This window comes from Micropterus dolomieu, linkage group LG01 (genome assembly GCF_021292245.1).
Source record: "Micropterus dolomieu isolate WLL.071019.BEF.003 ecotype Adirondacks linkage group LG01, ASM2129224v1, whole genome shotgun sequence".
In the NCBI taxonomy this organism is placed as follows: Eukaryota; Metazoa; Chordata; class Actinopteri; order Centrarchiformes; family Centrarchidae; genus Micropterus; species Micropterus dolomieu.
This window is the reverse complement of record NC_060150.1, coordinates 54,683,300-54,711,298: the sequence shown is the minus strand read 5'-3', so window position 1 is coordinate 54,711,298 and position 27,999 is coordinate 54,683,300. Positions and strand designations below refer to the sequence as shown.

General features: G+C 42.3%; 1 protein-coding gene across 2 annotated transcripts; it reads left to right on the top strand.

Annotated features, from left to right (window-relative positions):
* Position 1: 1 nt before the first annotated feature.
* LOC123970237 (CREB3 regulatory factor-like) lies at positions 2–27,995 on the top strand. Of its 2 annotated transcripts, none has more exons than XM_046048208.1 (11): positions 2–89; positions 652–818; positions 6,078–6,155; positions 6,256–6,317; positions 6,424–6,540; positions 7,285–8,104; positions 13,682–13,855; positions 14,605–14,794; positions 18,159–18,232; positions 21,132–21,260; positions 21,690–27,995. In XM_046048208.1, exons 4-11 carry the CDS (start codon positions 6,309–6,311, stop codon positions 21,803–21,805), a joined length of 1,629 nt encoding a protein of 542 aa, XP_045904164.1. In that variant the 5' UTR covers positions 2–89; positions 652–818; positions 6,078–6,155; positions 6,256–6,308; the 3' UTR covers positions 21,806–27,995. The 2 variants fall into 2 exon arrangements, with proteins under 2 accessions (XP_045904164.1, XP_045904156.1); XM_046048200.1 differs by lacking the exon at positions 2–89 and adding an exon at positions 106–483.
* Positions 27,996–27,999: the final 4 nt, after the last annotated feature.

The following is a 27,999-nucleotide window of genomic DNA, read 5'->3' as shown; positions in this document are numbered from 1 at the left end:
ACGGGATTATACGTGAACTCACGTGCCCCCAATCCGCCGATGAGAGCTACAACTGTTTTTACAGCTGACACACTTCCCATTTCAACCAGGTTAGTCACTCACAGCGCCTTCCTCCACATTGACGGTCCACCGACACCTGCAACATGTAGCTGCGTAAACAACAGCAACACTGGTACACAACAACAACAACAACAACAACAACAACGAAGAAGACCCATAGCCTATAGAACACTTCCCAGCCTCGCGGATCCACGCCCTCCATCTCTCGCTTTACGCTTGTGCCTCCTTCTCTGTCCCAAAAAAGAAGTGGGTTTAAACCGGCAGAGAAAGTGTCCTCCTGTCCGGGTTTGTGCGCCCTGCGGACCGCACCACGTGAACCACAGAGGGGGTCTGCCGCACAAGCCTGTAAAACTTTATTTAATAAAGGACTTAGCTTCGGGGGAGAGGTGGCGGATTTTATTCTCCCACCCGCTCATCTCAACGGTAGGCTTCCGCACCAATGGAGGGGAGTGAGAGGCATAAGGAGGAGGAGGTGGCGGTGGAGGCGAGGGGGGTGTTTAACAGTCCTATAACCATATTCTCTGTCCCGTTTATCCGCCATATAGGCCAGCTCGGTACTACTGTAAACTAACTTCCTGCATGTGGCTGTAGGTTGGACGGGATTTCTGGGCTGCGCGGCCGCTGCTGTTGTCCATGCGGGCGCTTCTACTCTCTGTGGATGGTGCGTGATAATTTCATCTGGAGAGGCCGAGGCCGACATTTTACCCCGGTCCGGAGGAGCCTTAACTCCGTGGGGACATCCGAGGACACGCGATAAGGTAAAGCACACCTCACAGCTTTCTGCCCATAGGCAAATATATGCGCGTTTACACCAAGTTTAACGACTGGGAAGTTATTGACAAATATTTACGCGATAGAGAGGACAAATTATCAAGGCTTTTAACGGTCTTCTGTGATAAAAATGGCTACTTTCACACGGATTTACACACAGTAGCATGCATGGCACTGAACTACACTTGAAATATTCTAAATGCATCATATCTAAAGACTGATTGGAAATATGAGATTGATCCCAGGAAACATTATTTGTATATTATATTATTAGTATATTTGTAACATATTTATATTGTAAAACTAGTGTTTAATAACATTTAGCAACGATTTCCACCATGCATTATGCATGTATAGCTACTTATAATACATTTTTGCTTATGTTTCTCGTAGTCTTGCGCATATTTAGAAAAATAAAATTGCTCCCACTTGTGTTTTTTTCCGTGGCAAACTTTACAATTTTATTATAATAAATCTATACGTCCTACACAGAGTACAACTTGCCTGGGCCTTTAACATTACCACCACCACCAATCGGCAGCAGCACCTGCAGGTGGACGAACAGCAGCCAAAGTTGTTCTGTGATTGTGATTTATTCTTCGCGTTAACTTTAATATTTAACAAATGCCCGAGGTAGCGTGCACAGAAACATACTTTATATCTGCATGTAGTAGGACCTTTTAAACGTTGAAGCCGATCCACATGCTCAGAAATCGGCCGTATTAACAATTAATATTGGACATCCGGTGGCACTGCCAGCTGCGCCCCATTTTTATTGTTGTCTTGCGCTGAAAGGATCCCTGTTGTCTCCGCTGGATACTTCGCGACGCGTGGTGGCTGCTTTTGGTAGGAATTAATGCTTTATTTAAAAATATAAAAATGCATGAATTGTGATAAATGTGCAGTGTGAAACAGAAAAGAGGGTCTGGATGTGGAAGCGCGGCTCCTCGGCTCGCCGTGCCATGCGGGACACACTGCTGGCTGCCACCATGGCACCTTCTCTTCCCCGCTCTGCCTCTGTATGTGCTGCTGTTGTTCTATCCAGCTGTGCGGACGCACACCGCCATGCCCCATCATCACTTCTGTTGCACTGATCGGTTCATCGGCACATCGACAGTTTTGTTTTCCCGGGGAGAGCCGGACGCGCACAGCATGGACACGGAGCGAGGTGAGGGGCGGCAGACGGGGCCACTTTGGCTCTCCATCCGTTACGGGAAACGGAGCTCCAAGGACACGGAGAGGAGAGACAGGGGGCGCATCCAGGTCGTTTATGGTGTTTGTTCTTTTTATTAAATTGCTGGGATTCAAGAGGAGAAAAAGGGAGATTTCCCAGGCGAGACGGAGCTTTGTCCTCAACCCAGATTTTTATTTTTTTTTTTTCGCTTTAATTTGGCAAATTAGCCTCCCAGACAGACCGACACCAGGCTGTCTCTCCTCCCCTGCTCTCCCGTCTCTTCCTTGTTGTTTTCGGGCATACTCCCCGCCATCACACCCTCTTTATGGACTCTTGTCTAATTTACTTTTTTCTTAACCCGTTGTCGTCTCTCCATGCGTAACCTCCATCCGCCCGTAACCGCGCTGCCTTCAATCATACTGGGAGGGTTTTTTTTCTAAAGAGGCCTCCAGCTGCTAAAGGTTCATTGTCTGGTCAGACTGCTCATGCACTAAATTTGTCTCATGTCCACTGTAACAATGACTCGCTTCCACTCCTACATATGTTCGGCACGTGTTTGATTTCAAGTAATTGTGCGTTATAACCTATGGTTATACCCAGCTAGCAGTTATTGTATACCTTTTATTTTGAAAGTTACTACTATAAAAACAAGTTTTCATAAAGAAGAGATAACATATGGGATATAAACATCTTAAGTTCATTTGAAACTACACACACATCAGAGCACTAATGGGATATAAAAACTGAATTTTATATATTAAAAAAAAAATTCATTCATAAAAAAGTCATTTTACAAGCAAAAATGCCAAACAGTTTTTTGTTTCTTTTTGCCCATTTCTCCAGCTTATGTGATTGTAAACATAATATAGTTGGATTTTTGATGCAATTTAAATACATCTTCTTGGACTTGAGGAAATTGTGATGGCCTTGTTTTATCAACCTTGTTTAATCTTTGCAGCCCTAAAATATAGCAATGCTTTGCTAGGTGGTACATTATGGCATGATGCAAATTCATCTGAACAGCCTGCCCTGTGTTACATAACAAGCTGCAAGGCTATGGGGTCATTTTTAGTTAGCATTTTCTGTGTCCAGCATAATTGCTCCAGTGCATTAGTAACACACACTAGATATGACCAAACCTGTGGTAAGGTTAAGGCATTAAAATGTCCTGTGTGGACTGGTCTGTGTAACAAGTACAAGTAACTTCTGTCATGCACAACCTGCACTACATGAGCCATGATCTTACCACACTGTGAACGTAAACATTCGTGTTTGTTTTGTCAGTAGGCTATGTATTTGGCGTAGGCTAGTTGTTACATACTGTAAGCCGCAGTTGTGCTGGCATCTGCTTTGCTTGCGGAGTCTTGTTTACAAAGACTAAAGGGATCGTTGGCTGAATGTAAAGCCAATGGTTATTGACCCACAGTGGTTTAGATGAAGCAATTTCCTTTTGTTTCCCTGTTGCCTTACGTGAACTCTGCCTGTCAGAGTGTGTTTATGAGCATGGAGACCTTTGGACTAAGCCTATGTTGAACCAACACACATTAAATGATTGTTGTTGCAGGATTGTTATTGTATAGAGGCACTTATATCAACCGAAGTATGAACAAATATAAATAACTCTGTGTTAGGTACATTGGTTTGACTGTGTAAATTTACCTTGTAAAAACACATACGACATTAAGGGAGGGTGAGTTTGCATGTAACCCTATTGTTTGCACTAAGGGACGTATTTGCATGTAAACAGATCTTTTAAAATTATTATTTTAAATAAGGGAAGAAACACTCATAAACGACACCGTGGATGCAAGCAAACTGCTGACAGAAAATGTCCACATTCTGAATTCTTACGTAAACTCACAGTGCGTTCTGTCTCAAATGCTTTTGTTGTTAACACTACTGCTGGAACTTCTTGATAAAGAGGTGTATCCTTTGTATGTTCATAGCTTGCTGGGATTATTACATTCCTTCCACTAGTTTGTTATCTACTTCAAAACACTGTATATGTGTGATAAGTGTTTGTGTACACAGCATGTTGGTAGCTGGCTTGCTCCGTCTGCCAAATACCAGTTTTCCATGTGGCGTGCCAAGGTAGTGTCATAACCGCCCAGCCAATCCTCATTTCCTCATTCTTGTGTGCCTGAGGTCAATCCACAGAGAACGTATTATGGCATTGTTCTCGAATCACTGAACCGGGGTCAGTGTGAGCTGCTTTCTCCTGGTTTTCCACAGGTACTGAACAGTAGGTCTGCATTGTTCCCTCAGTGTGTGTGTGTGTAGGAGTGTTGCTCGGTGTTTCATCATGTCCCTGTCTGAAAGGAGCTCGGTCTGATCAGTAGTTTGCGCTGTGGCCTCGTCGCTAGTGGAGAATATGAGTTTTGGTTACACAAACATTAACTGATGCAGAGCTCCTCCGCAGGCAGAGAAGATCTCATTGGTCGATTTTAACCGTATTGGGTGGAGTCGGAAGACGCAGTTCTTTAGAGGACAAGTTAGCTAGGATAAAGGATTGTCAAGAAATGGCATGAAATGACCAAACCCAACAATGAATGGATCCCACTAACAAGTATTGTGTTTGTATCTTGATATATTGTCTTCCTCTGTTCCATAGAGCTCCATTGTTTTCCAAAAACTATTAAAAACACACGAATGAGCCACTCTGCTTCACTGGTTGACACGTGCCTACATCACCGTGAACACACACACTGTAGTTTATTTTGTCTCAGTCCCACATCCACCGTCCTGCTGCTTGAAATACTCACTGGAGCATCAAATATGTATTAATCCATTAGAGGAAATAGTCCCCAACAAATACCTCCTGCTTGAGTCATGTTTTGGTCTTTTCATGGGAGTTATTGACGGTACGAAATTGATGAAATAACTCCAGTTTTATTCCTGTAAAACTGTGTAGCAGAGAAGGACAAATTATGCAGGGTAATGACTTGTCTTTTTTGTTCATTCACATCAATGGCAGTCATGACACAAGCTTTCACTGCTAAATTCAACTTGACACTCAGCTAACCTAGCTAGCTTAGCACATTTTCCAGTTAGCTGGAGGTGTGCTAATGTTAAGCCTGAGCTAAATGTTACATTTTAGCTTCCTCCTGTGTCTACAAACAGTGAGTTGATATTTGCCTCTGAGAAATGTTTAACTTGAGCTCTAACCTGTTTTTATATGTGTCCTTATCTTTTTCTAAACTCTCCTCCTTTGCGGCTCATGTCTTCCTGTGCAGTTTGTGTCAATTTCAACAAATGAGCACCAAAGTAATTCTTTGATGCAGCTTGTGATGGTAACAACACATAGTACTGAAATGACAAATGTTGTCCTCAAGTTGGTAATTATCCACATATTCATCTACAAATGTAACACGAATACTTTGCTACTCTGCACAGTAAAATTCAACCTTTATCTAGTGCACAAAAGCTTCTGCATTTACTATTTTAAATACTGATTGTTGGCAGGTCTTTCTCAGGAAATGATATGTCCTACATTTCTGGCAGTAGCAGCACCATGTTTTTTCATGTTGAATAAATAGATGTATTAATAGAAAAACTAGCCTGCTAATGTAAGCAACAATAGCTGCCATGGATGAACAGAAAATAAGAGATCTAACCACATTGATGTTTAACTTCATAAGCACAGAATACGAGAAAAATCACAGCAAACAAACAAAAAACAAAACTGAATTTCACAGGTTACTTCTGTGAGTAGTTTTTTCGGTGATAGATTTAAAAAAGTAGAAATGCAGGAAAGCATGAAATGACACATTTAAAGCCTGCATGTTTTCTTTACTGTTGTCAACTCTTCTTATTGTGATGAATCAAACAAAATAAATTCAGTGACAACTGTCTAACTTGTGCTGTAAAACAATGTAACTGTTAAACTGACAATATCTACGTTAAGCTCGTACTGTAGACTCTATACAGATACACATTACATCCTCTTACTTCTCTACAGCTTTAACGGTTACTTTCACTGTTTTATTACAGTACAATTTGCATTGTGGCCTTTGTTAAGACCATGTCTGATTTCTTCCTTTCCCGTTCCTCCTCTGCTCTTTCTTCTCTCCAGGCTGGGAGGCTGAGAGCTGCAGGGCTGCGACATGTGAAAAGACCTCCACCCCTTGACCCTCTCAACTTTCAACCTTAGGTATATTACAGCCTCGACTCCTGTCGTCATGTTTTTCTTTCCTGTCTCCTTGTTTCATCTCAATGTTCAGATTTTAACTTGGTTATGTTTTTTGCCGCAGAATTCACTTGAACTGACGTTGTGACTGCGACCTGACACCCTCACGCCTCGGGCATGCCTCAGGTAAAGTAGGAACACCTCTGAAACCTGCAGTCGATGTCACCCATCAACTCTGAATCATACTGTGCTCTTCCTTTCTCACTTTGTGTTTGCGCTTCCTCCCTCTCAGCCGGGTATGAATGGGATGGAGCCTGCGTTTGGCGAGGCCTACGGGGGACACAGGGGTCTGCTGAGCCCCTACCCTCTGGCCATGTCGCCACAAGGGGGCAGGACTGAGTACGACCAGGTGAGAAGACACATGATGAAAAGAGGCACAAGTCACATGGCTCATAGTGAGACTTCAAGGGCTTTGAATATGCTTGAAAATGTTTGTTTGAGAAGAGCAAAATATGGCCATTATTTTTCTGGGGAAGTGAGTTGATGGCTTTTTAAGAGTATGATGTATTTTCTATAAAAATTGAATAATGACCTTGATTATGATACCTGGAAAGAAGACAGAAGTGATTTGACTTGTTATTGTAGTAATGTTTGGAATTCAGCATTCATTCATTTAAAAATTTAAGCCTGTGCTCTTTCTGCTGTGACGTGTAAAAAAAGTTTTTAGTGAAAAAGGCCTATTTGGGTTAAAGTTAATTTATGCATCTCAGGTTCTGGAAGGTTTTCCCTGAGCACATTACAAAATGAGGTCAAAACTTTGTGACTTGTCAGAGCTGTCTGTGTAGATTATTTCTTATGTAGACTGTGAAAACTGGATGATTTTATGAGCCTTCCTTTGATGAAGAAGCATGATTTTCCTGTAGATTATCCATGTATAAAACAAACTTCTAAAATTTGCCAATGGCTAAAATGCAGCCTGGAACAATGAGTTTAATTACCAAGCAGCAGGGCAAATGTTTTATTACCGAACGCCCCCTGTAATATAACAGCACATGCTGACGTGTGGTACAGGAGTAATGTTAAAAATACAGGATTTGGAAAAACGTTTGTTCCAATCAGTCACACATTTAAGTGCGTCTCTGTCCCCTTTTAGAGCGTGCTCCTCATGCTGGGCTCCCCGGCATCACCAAGAAAAAGGCCCTTTGAGTTACTAAGCGACCTGGTGGACGACGGTGGCTTTGGTGAGGACCTGCACCCGGAGCGCTGGGACGTGTCTGCGCTGGATGAGATGGCTCGCTACACCAAGCTGGGCCTCGGGGTGGGAGGGGAGCTGCTGGCCTGCTCGGAGGAGGCCGTCCTGATGGGCCGCTGGGGGAGAAGCCGGGAGGAACAGGAGGAGGAAGAGGAAGAGGAGAGGAGGAGGAGGAACAGACACACGGCACCTCCCATCACCCAGGAAGTCCAGGCCACTGCTGCAGGAAGGGAGGAGGGGCCTATCTCTGTTGCCACAACAACAGAAAGGGAGTTATGTGTTGCAGGAAGAGCGGCCGGAGGAGGACAGGATGGGGGGATGCCGAGGGAGCGTACAGTGGAGGTGTATCAAGTGGCACAGGAGGAGGAAGAGGAAGCGGTGGCGGCAGCAGCTGCTGCAGGTTTGGCTCTGGAGCACTGCAGCGAGGAGCACAACTACTCCCTGAGCCAGGGTGAGGAGCTGGGGGCGGGGCCCCGTCACAACTCCCAGACAGAGGGGGTCAGGGTGGGGGAGACACAGCAGGAGGTGCGGGGCAGAGAGGAGAACCAGACCAAGATTGAGCTAGATCTGGACGACGAGGACGAGGAGCATGAGGAAGAGGAGGAGGAGGAAGAAGAGGAGGAGGAGGAGGAAGAGGAGGAGGAGGAGGAAGAAGGAGAGGAGGGAGCAGAGGAGACGGCAGTGGAAGCTGAACTCTCCAGCTCCTCAGAAACTGAATGTGGTGAGTTCTGCTTTCAGTTTGTCTGTATCTGTGTGGCGAGGACATCTCAGCTCATCACGGCGCTGCCAGCAGCCTGTCTGCCCACACGGAAACCATTTCAATCTGTCTCAGGTCCAGACGAGACCTCAGACTTGGTTGGCTGAGCAGAGGCACATTAAATACCAAAGTTGCGGGTGTAATTCCCGGACAACATGCCGCTTCAGTGGCTACAATTTTACTGTTATGAAATGGCTTTGAGGGTTGGAGTCTCTTCATGTATTCAAATACCATCTGTAACCGCCACGCTGCTGTCTTTGTTAGGGTTGCGGGGGCTTGTAGTTGAACATGTTAAATAGGGTATGAAAGTTGGTACAGATCGTTAAACAGCCATTACAGTAGGAGCCGGATTTTTAAGCAGCTTCAAAAGCAATGCATTCAGTAGGTGGCTCATTACCAAAAATATTGTTTTTCTTGTCTCATTCTTTCTTTATACCTCACTTCTCTCTCATTCACAAGTACTGTATGTGCACAGTGCAGCTGAATCACTTACCTTATTAGTTAAATCTGCAGTTATTTTGATCATTGATTAACCTTTTTTTTTTTTTCAAGCAAAAATGCCAACGATTTGGTTGTTTCAGCTTCTCAAGTTTGAGGATTTGATGCTTTTCTCTGTCTTACATCACAGTAAACTGGTAATCTTTAGGTTTTGGACTGTTGGACGAACAGAACAAAGACCTCTGAAGCCGTCCACCTGGTCTCTGAGAAACTGGACATTTTTCATATTTTCTGTCATTTCATAGATGAGCAATTACTTGGTTAATTTGGAAACTAATTTTCAGATCAGTCGATAATGGAAATAATTGTTAATTGCAGCCCTGGTGCATGAGCTATTTCCGGTGCTGCAGCTTTGACTATTCCCAACTGACATTGCGTGACTGACTGTGCATTCACCTGCTGCAAGGAAGAAGGTTGCTGCCAAAATGCATTTCAGTCATATGTTTGGAATGGAGGTCAACTACATGATGACTGCCAAGCAAACACTATACATAGACTGACTCACTTCCTTTATTCATGTCTGTACATATACAGTACACGGACGCTGTAGAGCTTCCAAGTGAATTTAACTTCAAGTTAAAAACCTCTTAACAGAACTGTTGGTTACGATAAGGGCTGGATAATTAATTGAAATATATAATGGAAATCGCAATATGGCCAAGTGCAATATCCAAATCTCATGAGCTGCAGTTTTTTGATAAAGGTAAAATGTGTCACAACATACCATCATAAATTAGTGTGGTGCTACAGATGATATTTTCCAGACGTGAGGAAACATGCTTGTTTGATATAGGCCAGAGGCTGACATTTTCGGGAATCCTGCGGGTCACGTGGATTCCTGTGGGATTCCCGTGGGATGGAAGTCAATTTCACTATTTATTACGGGACTGGGTCGGGGACAGGAAAATAAGTCAATGGGAGCTGGCAAGATGATAATCATAGGTCTGTTTTTATATATAAATTTGCAGTTCCAATATCATTAAATGCTATTTCCTTATTTTTTTTTGTCAGGAACGGGATGGGAGTGGGACTGTACAGGAGTATTTTTGTGGGAGCAGAATGGTACAGGAGTGAAAATACACTCCTGTGTCACCCTCTAGTACAGACCGCAGCAAAAATCTCATTGGCATCATTTTATTATTATTATTATTTATTTTAATTTTTTTTTACAGTTACAATAAAATCTAAAATTTCATTCAATCAATTTTCAATCCATTGGGATTCGTAAGTCAAAATAATCACAATATGATTTGTTTTACATATTTTTGCCCTTGTTTAAATGACTGATTACAAAATATGATCACAATTTTGACGAATCAGCACAACCAATTAAACTTTTCATTGAATTATTTTGTAACCTAAAAACTTTTGTGAGAAAATGTTTACTTTGTGACTCAGAACTGATGAAGCCTGTAGGATTATGGACAAAACATCTTGAAGTATCTTCAACCAAGTCCAGTTGCTACTGACTTAACCTTCCTCTTCCACATTTGCACCATGTTAACGTGAATTTAAGGAGGACGCACACTCACACAGGACAGTAGCTATCATTGAGGACTGGGGTTAATTGGCCCTCTGAAATTTTTGTTCCTGCATTTTCAATATATCTAAATTTCAATCATTATTCCTCCACCGGAGTTTTATTCTTGCTAGTCTGGACAAGGCATTGTTATAAAAACCTCAGTATTGCTATGGCCCAGTGAACGAATCCCTCCCCCGAGGCTACACAGATCTGTGATTTGTTATTTTATCAGCTGAAAATGCTTAGAAATGCTTAATCGTCCTCTGAATTCAGACCTGCATAAAGATAGTCATACTAACAGAAAATCATTAGATTGATAAATGATTTTTGCTCATGATTTACTTTTCCATACCACTAACTGAAGTCCCTATCACCCAATGTGAAAAAAATCCTCCAAATTCTTTACACCAAAAAACAAGTCACTTCTTTGGCCTATAGTCTCGCTTATGAATAATTTTTAATTTAAACTGCACTCTGCTGATGTTACATTCAGTTTGCTAGTCATGTGTAATGTGTCATAAATGTTTAACCTGTCAAGCAGTATAGTGTTTTTGGAGCTTAACCTATTCTAGGGACTAAAAATCGGGATATCTCATCCTCTGCTGCATCAGTTTTTAATCTTTTGTCTCTTTTGAGTCCTTCAATTTTATGAAAGTACAATGATAATTTGCTGGAGCGTCCCCTTAATTGCTAATCAATATACAGACTAAACAGGACTACATTCAAGGCTTCTTGACAAAGGTAACAACTTTTTTTTCAAATGCATTTAACTGCTAGCTTAGAGTATCAGCTAAAGGGCTTTAATGCCAGAGGTGATTTCACGTCCAGACCACAGGACACAAAATATAAACACGTGTATTAGATAACAAACTGACTTCACTTCAGATTACCATCTTTTCCCAGGCTCTCTCTCTCTCTGGTCGTCCTTGCATTAAATAAACAAATCTCAGGACTCTTGTTGCAAGGTAATGGAGAGGTCGTTGGCTCACTCTCAAAGACCGGCCTGGGTCATATTTCGACAGTCGCAAGACACCATTGTCGCTCTCTATTGTTGTGGCTCTGTGTGTGTGTGTGTGTGTGTGTGTGAGCTATTCTTACTGTTAGCCTGTGGCGAATGCAAAGGGCTGTGTGATGGATGGAAAAGTGTGTTTAGGAGACTGGACAGAAGGTTTAGGAGTATTATGTAGGTGTGTGTGTGTGTGTATAAAACTATTAAAAAAAGAGCCATGGCGCAAAAGATTGAGTTGAGGGAACAGGGCAGACAATCGTGGACCAGACCACATGATGTTATATAAGCCATCTTTCTCTGTGTGTGTGTGTGTGTGTGCATTTGTGTGTGAGAAATGGACATCCCTGGCTGATGGCAAGGATAGGACTTCATGGTTATTAACTTTCAGCCTGATTTAATCCCGCTTCTATTTTCATTATTTGCAGCTTGTTTTTTTATTTCCGTTTAACTCAGCTCTGGTGGATTTGAAGAAGCCTCTCTTCTCTTCTCCTGCTGGTGGAGCTTTGCATGTTGTATTATTTATGATACCATTATTCATGGCTCTGCGCGCCTGAGGCTAATCTGCTGTGACGTCTGTGTGCTCGTGTAGGTGTCTGCCTCTGAAACAGCATACATGCATATAGTTTTAGCTGGTGGTGACTTTGTCATTGGGACATACAGTATGTGTTTGTGGATTAGGGTTCACAGCACGATTTGATACCAGGAAAACGTAAACATTAATACCTGTCAGTTATGATTAGGGTTCATCTGTCATGTTAACTTGAAGGGTATTTCTCCTCTAATAATTATCTTATATATGGCTGTCAATGTTGTCCACCTCCGTAATAATGGATGACAGTCTGTTTTCTTCATAATATATTTAATAAAACTGCCCGGAGTCTTAATTTTGTATTGGGATCATTGCATCACTGATTTTCTATGGTAGGTCCAAAACCTCAAGTGAGTCTGATGCAACATCTAAAACAATTTACGTTCAATAATTGTTGTTTTTTTTATCATAAAAAGAGAGTGATCGATTGAATATTTTATTTTCTAAATGCCATTTCTCAAGCTTTCAGTTTCTGCCGTGCTAAGAATACATTTTGGAAACAATAATAATAAAAACTGGAATTTTTTTTGCGTGAAAATGATACTTGAAGATACAGGTCAAAAAATGATGATGATGCGTTGTAAAACCCTATTTGTCGAATTCTAGTTGTGTTTCTGGAATCAAAACGACGAGCGGATGAAACTAAAACTTGCACCAGAGTGATGCAGTAATCTTTTTAATCTGAGGGAGAAGTTATGATACATGTTATCACAGGTTAATCAGAGTCAAAGAAACAAGAGCAAAAGAGAAACTCATTTGTAAACTGCTGACAGAGAGGAAATCATTTTGACAAAGAAAGTTGCAGGGTTTTCTCTGTTGTTGTCATCTTTAGCCAGACTAGCAGTGATGTAATGTGAAATATCTCAACCACTGTTTGATAGACAGAAATTCATAGTACCCAGAGGATGAATTCTGATATGCATTTCCATGAAGTTTGTCGTAGTTAATAACCGTCTTCAGGGGATAAATCCTGATCGTTTAGATTAAGTCGTGCCATTTCTTCTTGCTTTTCCTCACCCTCTTGTAGGGCTGGGCGATAGGGCCAAAGCTGTAATCACGATAAAAAGTTTCATACCATTCGATATTGATAATTATCACGATAAATGTCAAATCATTATTTCTGTCAAGTTTAAACGCTGATTTTTGCTCCTGAAAATTGAAGGAACCAGATGGCTAACTGTGTGGTTGAACTTTTCTTTATTGTCATAACGTGACAAACACCAAACTGTGGAACACTTCACATATCTGAGGTCGAACATTCAAAACTATTATGATATAAATCCTTTTTCAAAAAATATGATTAGTAAATCTTTTTTCAGTCCTTTTTCCTCAGAAAATAAATATCTAATAGTAGAAAAATTAAGTTCTAATTTGTTTGTGATTCAAATCAACTCAGTCACACATTTACTGACGATATATTGAACATTTATTATTATTAATAAAATTTTATTGTGATAGTTCATTATTATATCATGATTATTGTTTTATCGCCCAGCCCTACCCCGCCCTGCCATGCAAGTCCATGAACCCTTTCCTGCTGACCTTTTGATTTAGATAACAACATGGTCTTTCCTGTGGCACCATGCTTAAACCAAACTTAACATTATTTACCCGTTTGTGGTAAAGATCTGAGAATAGCAAAGTTATCTATTTTTTATCCAATGAATATTCTTTTTCTAAATTGCTTATTAAGTAATGCTTTAGATTAGTATTGTTTTCAGGGCCCCATGTTTCCCCGTGTTGGTTGATTTTTTTTTAAGAAATGTTATCAGCTTTTTTCACATCATGAAAATCCAGTCAGCTACACTGAAATATATAGAAAGTGAGAAGAGATGTGACACAAGTGCAAATCCTTTACTGCATTTGCATTAGTGCTCAAATTCTAAATTCTGCGTGCATGTGTTTGGATGTGTTTCCCTTCAGAGGTGGAGGCCGAGACAGTGAGGCAGCCAGGCGAGCGCCCGTCGAAGCGTCGCTGTTTCTGGGAGTACCGACGTGCTCGAGAGTCAGCCACAAAGAAGAAGCTGGGCGGAGACGTCCACTGGTCTCTGTCCTGGAGCTCCAGCACTCTACCCAGCACGCTGTACCGCCGAGAGGGTGAGAACACTGCAGCACTGACTCACTGTCATTCACTGGCAAAGTGCTGAAACGATCAGACCATTAATAGATCAATCATTGAACAAGATCATTTATTTATGGAAATTTTGATAAACTTATTAGGTAAAAATAACAAGATGTTTTCATGGAGTTGTTTTTTGACCGCTGGTCTGAGAATGAAAGCCTTTTAGCTGCAGGAGTCATTAAGGCAACATTCACACTGAAGCAGAAAGTGTCCCATTTCTTTTCTCTCATGTGACACAAATCAGATTGGAACCCTCAGGCATGTGCCCTACATACAAATTTAATGTCAAAATCTGAATTTTTCAGCATTTCCCTGACAAGTGAGTCTAATGTCAGGCACAACTGTAGCTGTGCAGCAGTTTGGCAGCCTTGTGCAGAAGAATCTGACACAATGCTGTCCATTGATCCAGTACAATTAAATCACAAAAATCTAAAGGAAAAACATTATTGAGATGTTATAAGGCAGGATGTCATTTTTGTAGCTGCACTATCAAATCAATTTAAAAAAAAAAAAGTCTTCTTCAGCCATTTCTTAACATTTTGCAGATGACAGCATGGTTAGAATTTGGGGTGCTAACAAGAATTTTAAGACAAATTTAGGTGCATCTGAGCAACGTTTGGCCGCACAGCATAAATTTGGACTTATGGGCAACAACAGTGAATTAAAGAGGATTTAAAGGCTTTTTCAGACTGTTTTGAAGTCATTTCATCCTCCTTTTGTACAGGCAAAAAAGGGCGCCGTAAAGCTCGCAAGACAGACGCCAGCGACTTGACACCAAACCCCCAGAAGCTCCACAACATCGGGGAGCAGCTGGAGAAGCTGAACGCTGCCATCGACGGCATGGGTCCGGTCAACGACCTGCCCGCTGTGGCCAGAGCCCGGTCCCGTAAGGAGAAGAACAAGCTGGCCTCCAGGTAGCAGACACCACTTACTCCCCTCCTACATCTTCTGCACCCAGGAGACTTTCTGTATCGATTTGCCAGTCATGAGTGGGCATTTTGAGTTTTCAAGTTTTCAGTGTTTGTAAATCGTTTGCAAAAAAAAAAAAAGAAAAAATAGAAAAGAATCCTGCAGGGCTCCGTGGTTTGGTATCTGCAGTATTTAGCCTTGGCAACATCGGTTTTCACATATGTGGTGCATTCAAGTGGTTGACCTTCTAATAGTGCTTGTGGAGGACAGAAGAAGAGAAGAATACATTGAAAAAAATACATCTAATCTTACTGGAATTTAAGGCATTGCTGATTTGACTAGATTGAAAATTGTCTTAATTCCAGTTTCTTGAAGTGTCAGGAAGCATTTGATTTCAACCCATCCCCAGTGGAACACAGTGTACCATACTGAAGATGACCTTTAAAAACTCCCCCTCTTAGAAAGCCATAATAAGCTTTCTTCCATTTTAAATTTACATTTAAAGACATTAAAAGATATCCCTGAGGATGACAGACACAACATAAATGATTTTAAAATGTAGGTCATGAGTGTATTTTTGAGTTGAGTGGCACTTTTTTAATGAGTTTGCTTTGAACATGAGCATGATGATAAATAAAGGAAAGATAGAGGGAAGCAGAGGGAAACTACAGAGGCGATGAGATGGAGGGAAGGAACAATGAAAGGCTGCATAGGCGGAAATCAGGGCAGGTTTGAGGAGGCAGACAAAGAGGGAGATGAGGAGGGAGGGTCATAGAGAGTTCATCTGTGGAAGAAAGGAGGGAGGAAGGGAGGCGGAGAATTTGGAGGAAAGGACATTATTACAGGCAATTTAAAGAGGAGAGGGACTCTGGGAATATCTTATTATTCCAAACATATTAAACACGACACAAACACGCCATCAAACAGAAAGTTGGAGGGAGAATGAAGAAAAAGCAGAAAGCTAAGGCAGGCAGCGAGGGTTGATGGGAAGTGCACGGTTAAAGTCACGGTGTACTTTACTTGTACTGAAATGTGACTGAGTTCATGTTTTAATTTAATATGCAGGAATTTCCTCTGTGAAGATTCACGTCTTTTTTGTGCTGTCATTCTTGTGGCTGCCTGAGAACGGGTCAGAGTTAGCAGTGGGATTATCTTAACCGCCACTAGTCTCTCCCATTCTTTTCTCGAGCTTCTCAAAAAACAATCTACTCGGGGCGTTCAGACGGTCGTAGAGGAAAAACACTCGCCCAGTTCTTAGCTGTGGTGCCTCCGCATTGGCCGGACGCGCCAACAAAAAACACAGTTATCTGCGGAAAGGTCATGCCATGGTCTCCGATCTAGTGACTAGACTAACAGGAATACTCCATCATTTTGGGAAATGTGATTGTTTACTTTCTTAGCTGCAGCTACGTGAGGAGATTGATATCAATTTAATCTGTTTGTGTTCAGTACAAAGACTGGTTCAAGACATGTTTTGTTTAGTTTAGCGCAAAGACTGGTGGCCGGTGGAAACTGTTAGCCTAGCTCCATCAAAGGTGCTTCAAACAGCTCAAAGATATTTTATAAACACAATCACTACAACTCCTGTGTGGTCCCTCAGTGGTGGAACAAGTTAACAGACAGGATTAAGTGCAGCAGCAACACTGTTCGAAGACCCACCTCTTCACCTAATCTCTCTCTCTATTTCTCAATCCTTCTCTCGCTCTCGTGGAACTGAGTGTTGAGGTTTCTTCTCGATATACTGTGGCTGGATTGTACCTCATTTGTACGCCGCTTTAGACCACATTAATTAATACAAATCTTCAGTATATCTTGTGTATTTAACTTAATGTATAGAAATAACAACAGATGACCACACGCAGTAACTTTGTGCTAAACTAGACCATTAACTACTTTGGAATTGCCATAATCTGTCAATTTTCTCACAGTAGCGAAGAAGTCTGGGTGCAGCTTTGGCGAACTTTAATGACATGACAAATGCGATTTGGCTCCGTTGACCAACTTCTTATAGTCTTGTTAGTGCTGAGCTTTGATGCAGCACAGTCCCAAAAAAAAAGCAATCTATGTATTAGCTTGGTCACACAATCTAAATGTATATTATCTCAGCTGGAGTATGGTTTGCAGTCAGGAGCTGATGGTGGTAGAAATACGTTAACTTATGGCGTATATGGGATCGAGAGTGGACACTGTGTCACCAAACATCCAGCACCACTTTTTCATAGCTCCTGTAAAGATGTAGAATAAGCATGTTGCCCAGGATGTCGGGTGATGAAAATGTTGGAGTATTTCTTTAAAGTTAATGAATCAAATTATCGGTCAGAGAGCCCCCAGCTGAATCGTCAAATAGCCTGTTTTATTGTTCACATCATAGTGACATTGCTGTGCGCCTTCTGAGTCTTTCTTTCCCTACAGACATCTCTTGTCATGTGATTGGTTGCTAGGTTTGATCTCAGGAATAGGTAAGGCTACATCTCCAAAGTATCGTAAAGACAAAGCACAGTGGCCATTTTTCAAACCCATTTGAGTACCAGAAGCTTTTAATTTGGTGAATATGTTTTTCCTACCTTCCAGGCAGCCACGGGTTTCTTCTCATTCAGCACGCCACTTAAATCAATTTGCAGCTGTAGGTAAGCCATCACAATCAACAGCATGTCTTCTTTGGGGCTATTTTTGGTTTTGAATTGAGAGCAGGGACCTTGGGGCTTTTGGGAAGGTAGGGAAACACAATTACAAATTAAAAAACCTGCGGTACAAGTTGGAGCATACTCAGTACTTTATCAGTCCAGTCGCCGCAATGATTAGGAACAGCTCAATTGTTGTGTGGTCATATACATTCTCCCCAAACCAGCAGGGAGTGTGGTATAAATTGGAAAGAGAAAAATGTGGCTGACAGGCAAAATCCTGCATTTCAACATGCAAAGAAACAAAGAATGAGTGTTCTGTCCAACACTACTGGCCTGCAAGTGTTTTGTTTCTTTAAGTTTCTTTTAGCTGACTCACAGCCACAAGAAAAGAGAAATTCTCTGCACGCTGCAGAGTATAGTCCCCGTGAGACGCATTAATATTTTACATGCATTGATTGAGTCATTCTCTGCTGCCGTTTTTCAACCCCAAATACTCTGAAACCAAACCGGCCGTATGCCTGTAGAGTCGTGGTGTCAAATGGCTGCTGGAGGAGTTGAGGGATGAGGGAGCTCTCCAATCAATCTCCCTCACAGTTTGGAAATACATCCTCCACTCATCGCTCTCCAGCTGCTTTCAGTGTGAACCCACAGGCACGGTAACAGGTCGATCGCGTGGAGAACGGGAATACTAGAACAGAGTTTCCTAATCCAGAGAATGACGGTGCTTTGTTTTTCCTCTTTCCAGGGCCTGCCGGCTGAAGAAGAAGGCCCAGCACGAAGCTAACAAGATCAAGCTGTGGGGGCTCAACCAGGAGTATGGTCAGTACTGCAGACTGGACACATACCACACATCTAACTCCTATTTTGATGATTTTAATGCCAACTGAAGGATTACATTCTTCTTGCTCTGCTGAGAAATGTGTTGGCTTTATTAAACTCATTTGGATCAAATTGGATAAACTCAGAAATGTGCTGTCAATCTTAAGATAAGACTGTTTATTTATTAATGGACAGTTCAAGGATTTGACTTGAGGACAGTGAGGATTCACAAAATAGGCCTCAGCGTATGAGTCAGTGTCATCACTCTAAAAGGAAAACAAGGTTGGCCATGAGAGGACGGATTTAGCACCCTTTTTTCTTTGCTGTGTAAATTTGACTAAATTTTATAAATAACCTTATTGACATTGGACTCATTTAGTTAAAAAGTTTATTTATATATCAGATGTCTCCAGCAAAAATGTATCTAGCGAAGGGAACCACGTTTACATAATGTTTAATTGATTGATCGATGCCCTGTTTAAGAAATCAGGTTACTGTGGAAAGATGATAATAACAAGACCACTGAAGACCATGTAAACACACTGATTGAGGAAAAACCTGAGAAGGGTGACTTCACCTTGTTCCTGATAATCAACACCTCTAAAATCTGCCAGCCCGGTCCTGCCTGCCTCCTCCTCCTCGTCTGGTTATGTTCGACTTCTTTGAATTCAACCCCAAACAGCGTCCCACTTCCTTTGTCCTTTTTTTCCTCTCATTTTTTTTAACATTCCAGTCATTCCTGATCCCTCGGGCCGGCATTTCATTGCAAAGGCTTTAGTTGTGGCTCACACACATTTTTTGCCCTACAAGCAGGAAGCAGAAACACACGAGGCTTAACCTCACAGATTCCCTCGCTTCCTCTCTCCCTCCTCTCGCTCCTGTGAGTCTTTCCTCCCTTTTTTTATTGTCTCATTCACTTGCTCTCTCTGTCCTCTCGGTCTCTCTCCACTGTAATTTGCATCTATACAAAACACACTTTATATGCTTTGCAGCAGATTCAAAAGGAAACTTCAAACATATAGTGCCAAGCTAGTGCCGGGAAACATCCAGACTTCATTTACAGTGTGTTTGTGTTTGTGTGTGTGTGTGAGAGAGAGACAGCGTTTGGGGTCTGAAACAAGAAATGGTCAAACCGCCTGTGGTCCTTCGCCCACACACACAGTCCCCTGCTGAGACGAGCACTGGACAAAAGAGGAATCAGAGCTAAACGAGAATAATGTATACTGACAGGAGGGAGTGTCGTGGCGCCGTTAGGTCACATGAGCCAGAATCATAGAAAGGTACTGATAATTCACAGTATCAGCAGCAGAGATAAACATCAAACAAATCCTGTTCTGGAGTGAGGAAAGACAGCTGATATGGACGCGATGTCAAAATGAAGTAGTAGTGTGGACAGTAGAGCAGGGCACTAGCGGGCAGTAGCCGCCACGTTAGAAAACATCCTGGTCCTGTAAGGCGCTATAAGTGTTATACTCTAAAAGTTTCACTTTTGTGCCTTCAAGATGCATGCATAGCTCATCAGCAAATTCTTACCACATATTACAGAATAGTAAGTTAATAATAATAACTGTAAACAAACAAAAGTTGGGAGCCACTGCAGTGTGTGAGCTAGCTACTGATTATGTTCATTAGCTTTTATAAAATAACCAAATCTTGTGGGGAAAAAAATCCATCCCAGTTTCCCAGAACCCAAGATGTTTGTTTTGTTGATCAACACTCCAAAACCCACATTTTTTAAGTTTATGATATATGATATAAATAAATGATATGATAAATAAAGCCTCTGAAAAAAGAGAGAGAAAAGCAGCAGATCCTCAGATTGGAGAAGCTGAAGACAGTTTGGGGCTTTAGACTGAGAACAGACTGAAATGATTCATTTTACCATTATGTCATTTTCTAGTCTGAATGTGTTGCTGGTATTTTAACCAAAAACAGTAAACATGTCTACTTTGCACAGAATATCCACATTTTTGTGACCTTTATTTAACCAAGAAAGCATTGATGTCTTTTTCAGCAACACCCTGTCTGATCATCACACATTCACACTTGAAAGCTGCCCCTGCCACTGAGCAGCTCCACTGGGGCTGTTAGGGGTTAACGGTCTTGCTCAAAGTGGCAGTAATGAGGGAGGGACAAGTACTGCTCTTTCACTTTCCACACATAAATCTATCCATCTGGTCTAAAGCCCACTTCTCTAACCTTTAGGCCACCACTGCCCTTATTTCACCCTGACTTCTCTTTTTACTTTAATTTTTCTTTTCCTGTACATTACCTTTTGCTTTTTAAAAACAAACAAACATCCTCTGCATCCTGTGAAACACCAGGGGTTTTTGGGTAATGTGGTCTGTGTATTTTTGAGAAACAAAATGCTATGTGTAGCTAGGGCTGGTTATCAAACCTCAGTCCCAACTGAAATCCATCCGTCCGTCCATCGTCAAACGCTTATCCTGCGTACAGGGTCGCGGGGGGCTGGAGCCAATCCCAGCTGACATCGGGAGAAAGGCAGGGTACACCCTGGACAGGTCGCCAGTCCATCGCAGGGCCCAACTGAAATCCGAAAATTGTCAAATACCAAAAGTTTGCATCAAATGCTTTGTCAGAATCATCTGTTAAATTCTAAAGTATTTTATTTAGGCAAAATTCTTGAATGGCTGCCTTGCGTTAAAACAACCTTAAACATGGATGCGTTTAAATAGTTTGGTTTGTTTAATGAACAAAAGTATTTGTGAAAAAAGTATTTATTCTTCAAAGTAAGGTATTGTTTTGGCATCAGAGGTATTGGTCCCGATATCGAAAAATTTCATCAACATTCAGAAGCAGAATACCTACTTTGACATCAGTTTTCTGCCCTGGAGTGCTAATTTTGTGTTTTGACATGAACAATTTTGTCGTCGCACAGAGAACCTGTTGGGAGCTCTGCTGCGAATCAAGGAGGTGATCCGACTGCGGGTGGAGAGCAGCGAGGAAGAGGACACTGATGAGCGAGGGATGACCCAACGCCTGGAAGACATTCTCCGAGAGTCCAGCGGTGAGAAACACAAACACACCAACACCCCAAATCTTAAAGAAATACATACATTTTGTCCTTTTACGCGATGAATCCGAAGCTCCCCAGATGATTAAATGTGTCCCTGTGGAGCTTCATAGCAGTTCATACTAACCTAGACTATGTTCTGCGATCCTAGCAGTGTGCTTCATAATTATTTTATTTAACAGTGGATCAGTTAGTCCAATATGCCATAAAAACACCTACATTTGTGTGTATTATTTTTAAAATATGTTGTGTCCTTAATCATGTCTTTATCTCGTGTTTACTAAATCTGTACTGTTAACTATTTTATAAAACATAAAAATCCTCGCACATTTACCCTTACAGTATGTTTTTATGTACGGCTATGTCTGTCTTGTCCTTTTCTTTCCATCACACTTCCTGAATTTATTTCCATGACAACTGCAGGTCCTTTAGTTGCCGGGCGGACCAAAGACTTTGTAGAGAGGATTTTGGCGGCTAGCGCTGGTGGCCAGAACCAGCGCAAAGAGGCCGAGCAAGGGGATGATGAGGCGGCGGGCTAAACTCACCCAGCATCCCCTCTCCTCCAACCTCTTCCACGCCCTCCCCTCCCAGCACCACCAACCAACCCGACCTGACCGAGCTTCTCTACACCGCCTCCACTCTCACACTGTACACATTTGAGTAAGAGCAAAGCGATGAAGAGGTGGAGATGCTGGGAAAGAAGAAGACGAGGAGGAGGAGGAAGGAGCAGCCTAAACAACATGGGAGTAAATTGCCACCGTGCTCCTGGTCCTCTCCTGTTGGCCCTCCAAACAGCAGCCGTCTTCACCGCTCTGTCTCTGCAGGCTGTACCACAACCACCACCAGGCCAGAGCTGCTGCTGCTGCTGCTGCTGCTGACTTCTCTGTATTCTGTGTTCTGTCTGTGTGTGCGTATGTGTGTGCGTGTTGGACATGTAACATACTGTATGAGTGTGCATAGTGTTCCTCTCTCCCTCTGTGTGCTGTATTTGTATCCCAGTGTGCCTATGAATAGACATTGCACTGTTTTGTAGATGGTCGTAGTTGCCGGCAGGGGACCGGTAGTGAGCCGAGGGCGAGGGGGCATTTGAGGATAGAGGAAGTACTAAAATAAGAAAGTGGGAGGAGCCCAGGCCTTGAGGACAAAGAAGCGGGTGTGTGATTTTTTTTTTTTGTTTGGCTGGGCTCCTATAGAAGCACTGCATACCATTTGGATTGCATCGGCAGCTGAAATGTCAGTAAGTGTTGTGAGACACAACAAGTGATGGAGTCCTGATGCCAGACCAGCTGTTGATGGAGACAACAGCCGGTTTGTTGTGGAAAAGTCCTTGGAGCTTTAATACCCCTCCTTCTTTAACAGCCCTTCACCCCATCAAAATGTAAGTAAAGTCAAAAATGAAAGAGAAAAACTGCACCTTAATTCAAAATGACCAAAGATAACTGATACTGCTACTTGGACACCAAAACCTCTCACTGCTGCCAACCATTAACACATCATTTTGTTTTGGGAAGTGAGGGATAAGTGACTGAAAGATTTTGATTGTCGTAATGTTTACCCGCATCCCTAAGGGATGACATTATTGAACGGACTTTAATTCCCGTCACCTAAATGCACTACTATCATGGACCTGAGAGCCTGTGGTGTGACAGACAGGAACAGTTCAGCCTTTTAGCTCTGCAGCCTGGTGCTCCTTTAGCTTATCTGCAGTGGCTTTATTTTTACCCACAAAGGGAAGTTTCCTCAATGCCTTCCCCAAGCCCTCTCCTCAACCCCTGACCTGATTATGTAGCGCACCTTCCTGAATTGCAATGACAAATAGAGGAAAACACTTGTAGATCTAGTAAGCAAATAAGTTTGATTTGTTTTTATTATGATTTTATTGTTATTTGGCAATGCCACAGCCCACATAGTGGGTGTCAGTCATGAGAGTTTTGAAATCTGCCTTTCTTCTGTGGTCTTTGCTGAAGCTGAAGACCAACCTGTCCAAGGTCTCTAAATGTGGACATAAAAAAAGTCAAGGACCCTTTGAATTGCACTGTGGTAAAAGCAACTAAGCACCTTTGAAGAGGGCTCCAGATCCTCCAAAAGAGAAAAAAAAGACAAAAAAGACTCTTGGCACCTTTGTCTAAAGACAGATATTGATTGAGAGACTTGTCGTGGGCGCTCAGCGCTTTTTGACAGACTGGCGGTCTCGGATTGTTTCAGTATGGTGCTACTGTGTTGTGAAAAAATAAAAAGCAATGCAAACCTGAGCGGAGGCATCAGGCAGTAACTGCTGACTGGGTTTTGGCCTGCGAGCACGTACTGTTGTAATAGGCAGTTTGTTTGCATAATGACGCCTTTCTGAAGTGCCTGGAGCTTAAAGCCACAGGGACCTGTGTTATTATGCCTGATCTTAAACCCTATTACAAAGTAAAACGTAACCCATGACTACTGCTCCGAGTTTGGCCTCACTTGACTTGACTTAGTGGGAAACAAAACTGCAGGCCTGTGTTAGGTCCCAACACATACTCAGCTAAAAGTCAACCAAAACATTTTGCTGTCAGATTTAAACTTACACATGGAAACAGTAGCTGGCACAGGTTTCTGTGAACATCATCTCTGGGAAATATAAGTAGTGGAGTGGCTGTTAGCTAAGCAATCCCATTTTGTTTTTTAACCTTGACGAGTATCCGTCTGGGCTGCGTTCCAAAGCTGCTGCTGTATAACACACTGTTCCCCTCCTATGGAAACTCTATTTCCTGTCTCAACCAGGAGAGGAGCAGTTAACCATAAACTCTCCACCTCCTTGAGGTCTCCAGTCCAGGGCAGTTTGTCTTGCTCCTGTTTAGGTTTCGGTTTCCTTTTTTATTCTGGGAAATGTTGCTCATGGTCATATGAGTATAGAACTGTACTGTAAACAGAGGATTCCTGTCATTTAGCTGGAAAGGTTTCATTGCGGAGGTCTGCCTCTGGTAAACAGAGCTTTTCAGCTCTGATGCCAAAGACAGATAGACTGGCTTTGCGTGAAAAGATAGTTGAAACAGCAGTTTGGGACTGATGTCACTGAGGCTTCTTAAACATCACCACAGAAACCTGGTCAGGTTTTTGTGTGATCATTTTACAGTTAGAAAAAATGACAGATGATCTAGGAAAAGCTCATTAAGGCCAGGAGAGTTAAACTATGTTGATTAAAGGTGCAGTCCGCACTCTTTCTGCTGCTGAGAAGCAGTTCCTTCCTCAACCCACTTTCCCTTGAGGCTTGGCAAGCTGCCGACACTGCCAGCGGTGTCACAGGATCTCATGCTGGCAGCAGCTTCCATCACATGCCCTCGCACAACAACAAACAAAACAGAAAACAACCGTACATATTGCTGAAGTTTAAAATGTGCAACCCATCTGTCACGTCGGAGGAGGACGAGGTTTAAGAGGGATTCCACTTTGAATGCACAAGTTTGTCCTGATGTTTTCCTTCCTCCAAAGTGGTGTTACGTAACACAAAACACCATCTGCTGTGTACATTCATCTATATGCCAAAAACTGAACTGAAAACTGTTGTGAAAGTGAATTCCTGCCACAGATCCAAACAACAAACAAGACATGACTCCGGATTTTACGCAACTAGCGAGCTCGTGTAAGGGCTTAAATTGATGCTGTAGCATTATTCCTCTTTAGAGAAACATCTTGACATTTTTGTATCATGGAAAATCCCTTTAACTGTAAAGCTTTAACAGGGAGTGGCCAGCTTTGGCAAGGCCACTGATTTCTGCTCACATTCCTGACTGAGCTTCCCAGAAAGCTTCTGCTTATGTATACCTGGAAGCAAGGGGCCGATATGTGAGGGGGAAAAACTGGAATGACCCAAAAATGTCCTCTGTTTGGTCACGTTTCTGTAGCTGTTAACACGATGGTCATCACTCGGGTCCCGGGTCAACCAAGGAACAGCATGGATTTAAAGAATACAGAACTGATACTCATAACTCACAAACTTGGCCAACTCTGACCTAATATGGACAATGACTTTGCATTATTTTGGCCATTGTTATCTGAGTTACTTCCTCAATGGGTGTCACCGTCTGCCAGACAGAGAGAAGTAAACAGCCCCGAAACTGTTGTTGGTGTGCTCAGTGGCTCTTTCTGAGAAAGAGAAAGTTACGGGGAAAGAGAGATTTTCTGCCCTTAAGAGTGAAAGCTGAATCCACCTCAGCTGCAGAGGGGACAGTGACAGCTTGAAAGCCCTAAGAGCACACTTGATGTCAAATGTACACAGACATAAGAGATGGAGGTCCCCATATTCCTTAGATGTTAGTGTTTAAGTAGGGCTGCAAATGAAGAAATCTGTTTTTTTTAATGCATTAACTCAAGTCTGGTACCACCAGATTGTCTTCTGTTAGTCACATCCGTGGATAACTACCCCGTGTTTGGAGGACATACTTTCCTCTAAATTTGGCTGCAGTGGTGAAAGAAGTAGTCGAATAATCACTGGCACACTGGTTGTGTTGTGTTACAGCTCTGTTGTGGCTGCCGGAGACGATCTGCTGACAATGAAGCCAATGTGCCAAATGCCAGGACTTCTCTTGGCCAGCCACACTGACTTCCTTGGGTCTCCACTGGTCCTCACGGTGATGACAAAACTCCAGGAAGTCACCCTTGCCGTGGTATTGGTGAGCTGTAGAGGTGCTGGTAGATACATGTTGTTACCTTTTGGAGAGAGCAGGATAGCTGTTTCCCCCTGTTTCCAGTCTTTAAGCTAAGCTATCCCTCTCATCAGAGTGGTTTCAATTTTCTCATCTTACTAAAGGCAGGAAAGTAAATAAGCAAATCTCCCGTAATGTACAGATTTATACCTGAGTCCCCAAAGTCTGTGAAGCAGAAGAAGGAATGCAGTTGTTTTCCTTCAGCTAGTATGAACTATTAAAAAGACAGATACAGATACTCAAGAAAACGAGGCATACTGTAGTACAGTAATTAAAACAACCACATTGATCATAGATGAGCTGCAACTGCAACTCTTCAGTATGCTTGTAAAACACCCAGAATGTCAGCAAAACAACTATTTTGGAAATGTGTCTGTTGAGGAACAGACTGCTTGAAGACGCACCACTCCTGAAATTCTTTGGTGGGCATTTGAACTGTGACGGAGACAGAACAGAGCTGCGTGCAGCCACATCTGGGAAGCATCTGGGCTTAGTCAGTCAACAAAATTGAGATACAACAACAATTTTGATAATGAATTTATTATTCTAGTCGTTTAAATAACATTTGCTGTTTTCGGCGTCTGTTATATTTGCTGCATTTCTCTGTTTTATATTATTCTAAATTTAATATATTTTGGCATTGAACCATTAGTTGGAAAAACAAACCGTTTGAAACTGTTTCTGTTTCCCTCCACTTGTACCTGCGCTGGTATGCTTGGGTTAAGATATCCAAGGTCTAAAATAGCCCCTACTTGGAAAACACTAAGTTGATTTGAGTAACCCATATGGAGTAGTAGTGATGGAGGGACATGGACAGGGAGAAGCTGTTGGCCTCCCTCCTTCACCACCTTTCACGTGAGAGCAGTGAGGTTTTGGACCAGCGGGCTGAATAGACCCATCAGTAAGCCTAAACTGGTGGGACACTGCTGACCTCCGGGTGCCCGTCCCCACTCTGCCCCAGCGCTCACATTGTCGGAGACACTCAGGCTTCTCCGGTTTCAAAGGCGACGTGCCTCCGTGCAGAGGAGGCTGGGGGAAACAGCACTTAAACAGGGCCTCGGAATAGTTTATCCGAAACCCTTTAATCCCCTCCACCACCTCCGCCCCCTTTCACACTCTGACAACTGCATAGGAGGAGGAGGAGGAATCACTGCTGCCTGCTGTGGCGGCAGCATGGATCTTGATGCCCCTGTCCCCTTTGTCACTGACCTGGAAACTCTCATCTGGGAAGAATCCAAGTGGAGAAAGGTGTTTAGTTTAGACCTGCGGGTCCACAGATTTCTTATCAGTGAAGCTGAGGTGGATGAAGCTGGCTGAATCTAGCTCCACTCTGTGCCTCTCATGTCTTATAACTACATTCTCGTCACAGAGCAAAGCATCTGTTTTTATAAAATCTCTGGCAATCTTTCAAAAAACCCAGGTCAATGAAAGACCCTGAAAAACCTGCTTCCTCAGTCAGCTTCTTAGTATGAGCAATGGGATCTTACATGTACACACAATTGTCTGCCAGTGTTAGAACAGTTTCCGTTATTTAAAATTTTCTGTATTTGTCTTTTTCTCTGTGCTGTCCTCACTGGTTTGAGGGGGGCGGGGCTCTGTTAGAAAAGGAGGATGTTACATATTTCAATGCGCTAATCAGGATTCAGCAACATTTAAATCAAAATGTGATCAATCAAATGTGAGAAACCTCTACCCAGTCTTAATGGCTTTTTGCAAACAGCCTGAAGATGTTCTTTTTTCAAAATATCCTTGCTTGTTGTTTTCAAGCCATTTTTAACAATTCATTTTAATTTAATATTCAGTCCGCTGCAAAATAAACCCGTTAACCCGTTTTCCAAGTTGTGAGTCTATTCTTAATAAAATAATATAAAAATAATTTAGTATCTGGTGACACAGCTACTTGCTTGCTTTGTATCTTGTTTATGCTGCAGAGGATAGAATATTTTTATGTCTGAATAAACAAGAGTTACTGACCTTTAAAACTGTGGGAAGTTACCCCCCATTTTGGGGAGGGGTTGGCCTTGAATCAAAATAAATTGACATTTGATCATTACACC

Coding starts and splice junctions, on each gene's coding strand:
- LOC123970237 (XM_046048208.1), top strand. Junction 6,541..7,284: donor GCAGGACTGAGTACGACCAG/GTGAGAAGACAC, acceptor GTCCCCTTTTAG/AGCGTGCTCCTCATGCTGGG. Junction 21,261..21,689: donor CATTCTCCGAGAGTCCAGCG/GTGAGAAACACA, acceptor TGACAACTGCAG/GTCCTTTAGTTGCCGGGCGG.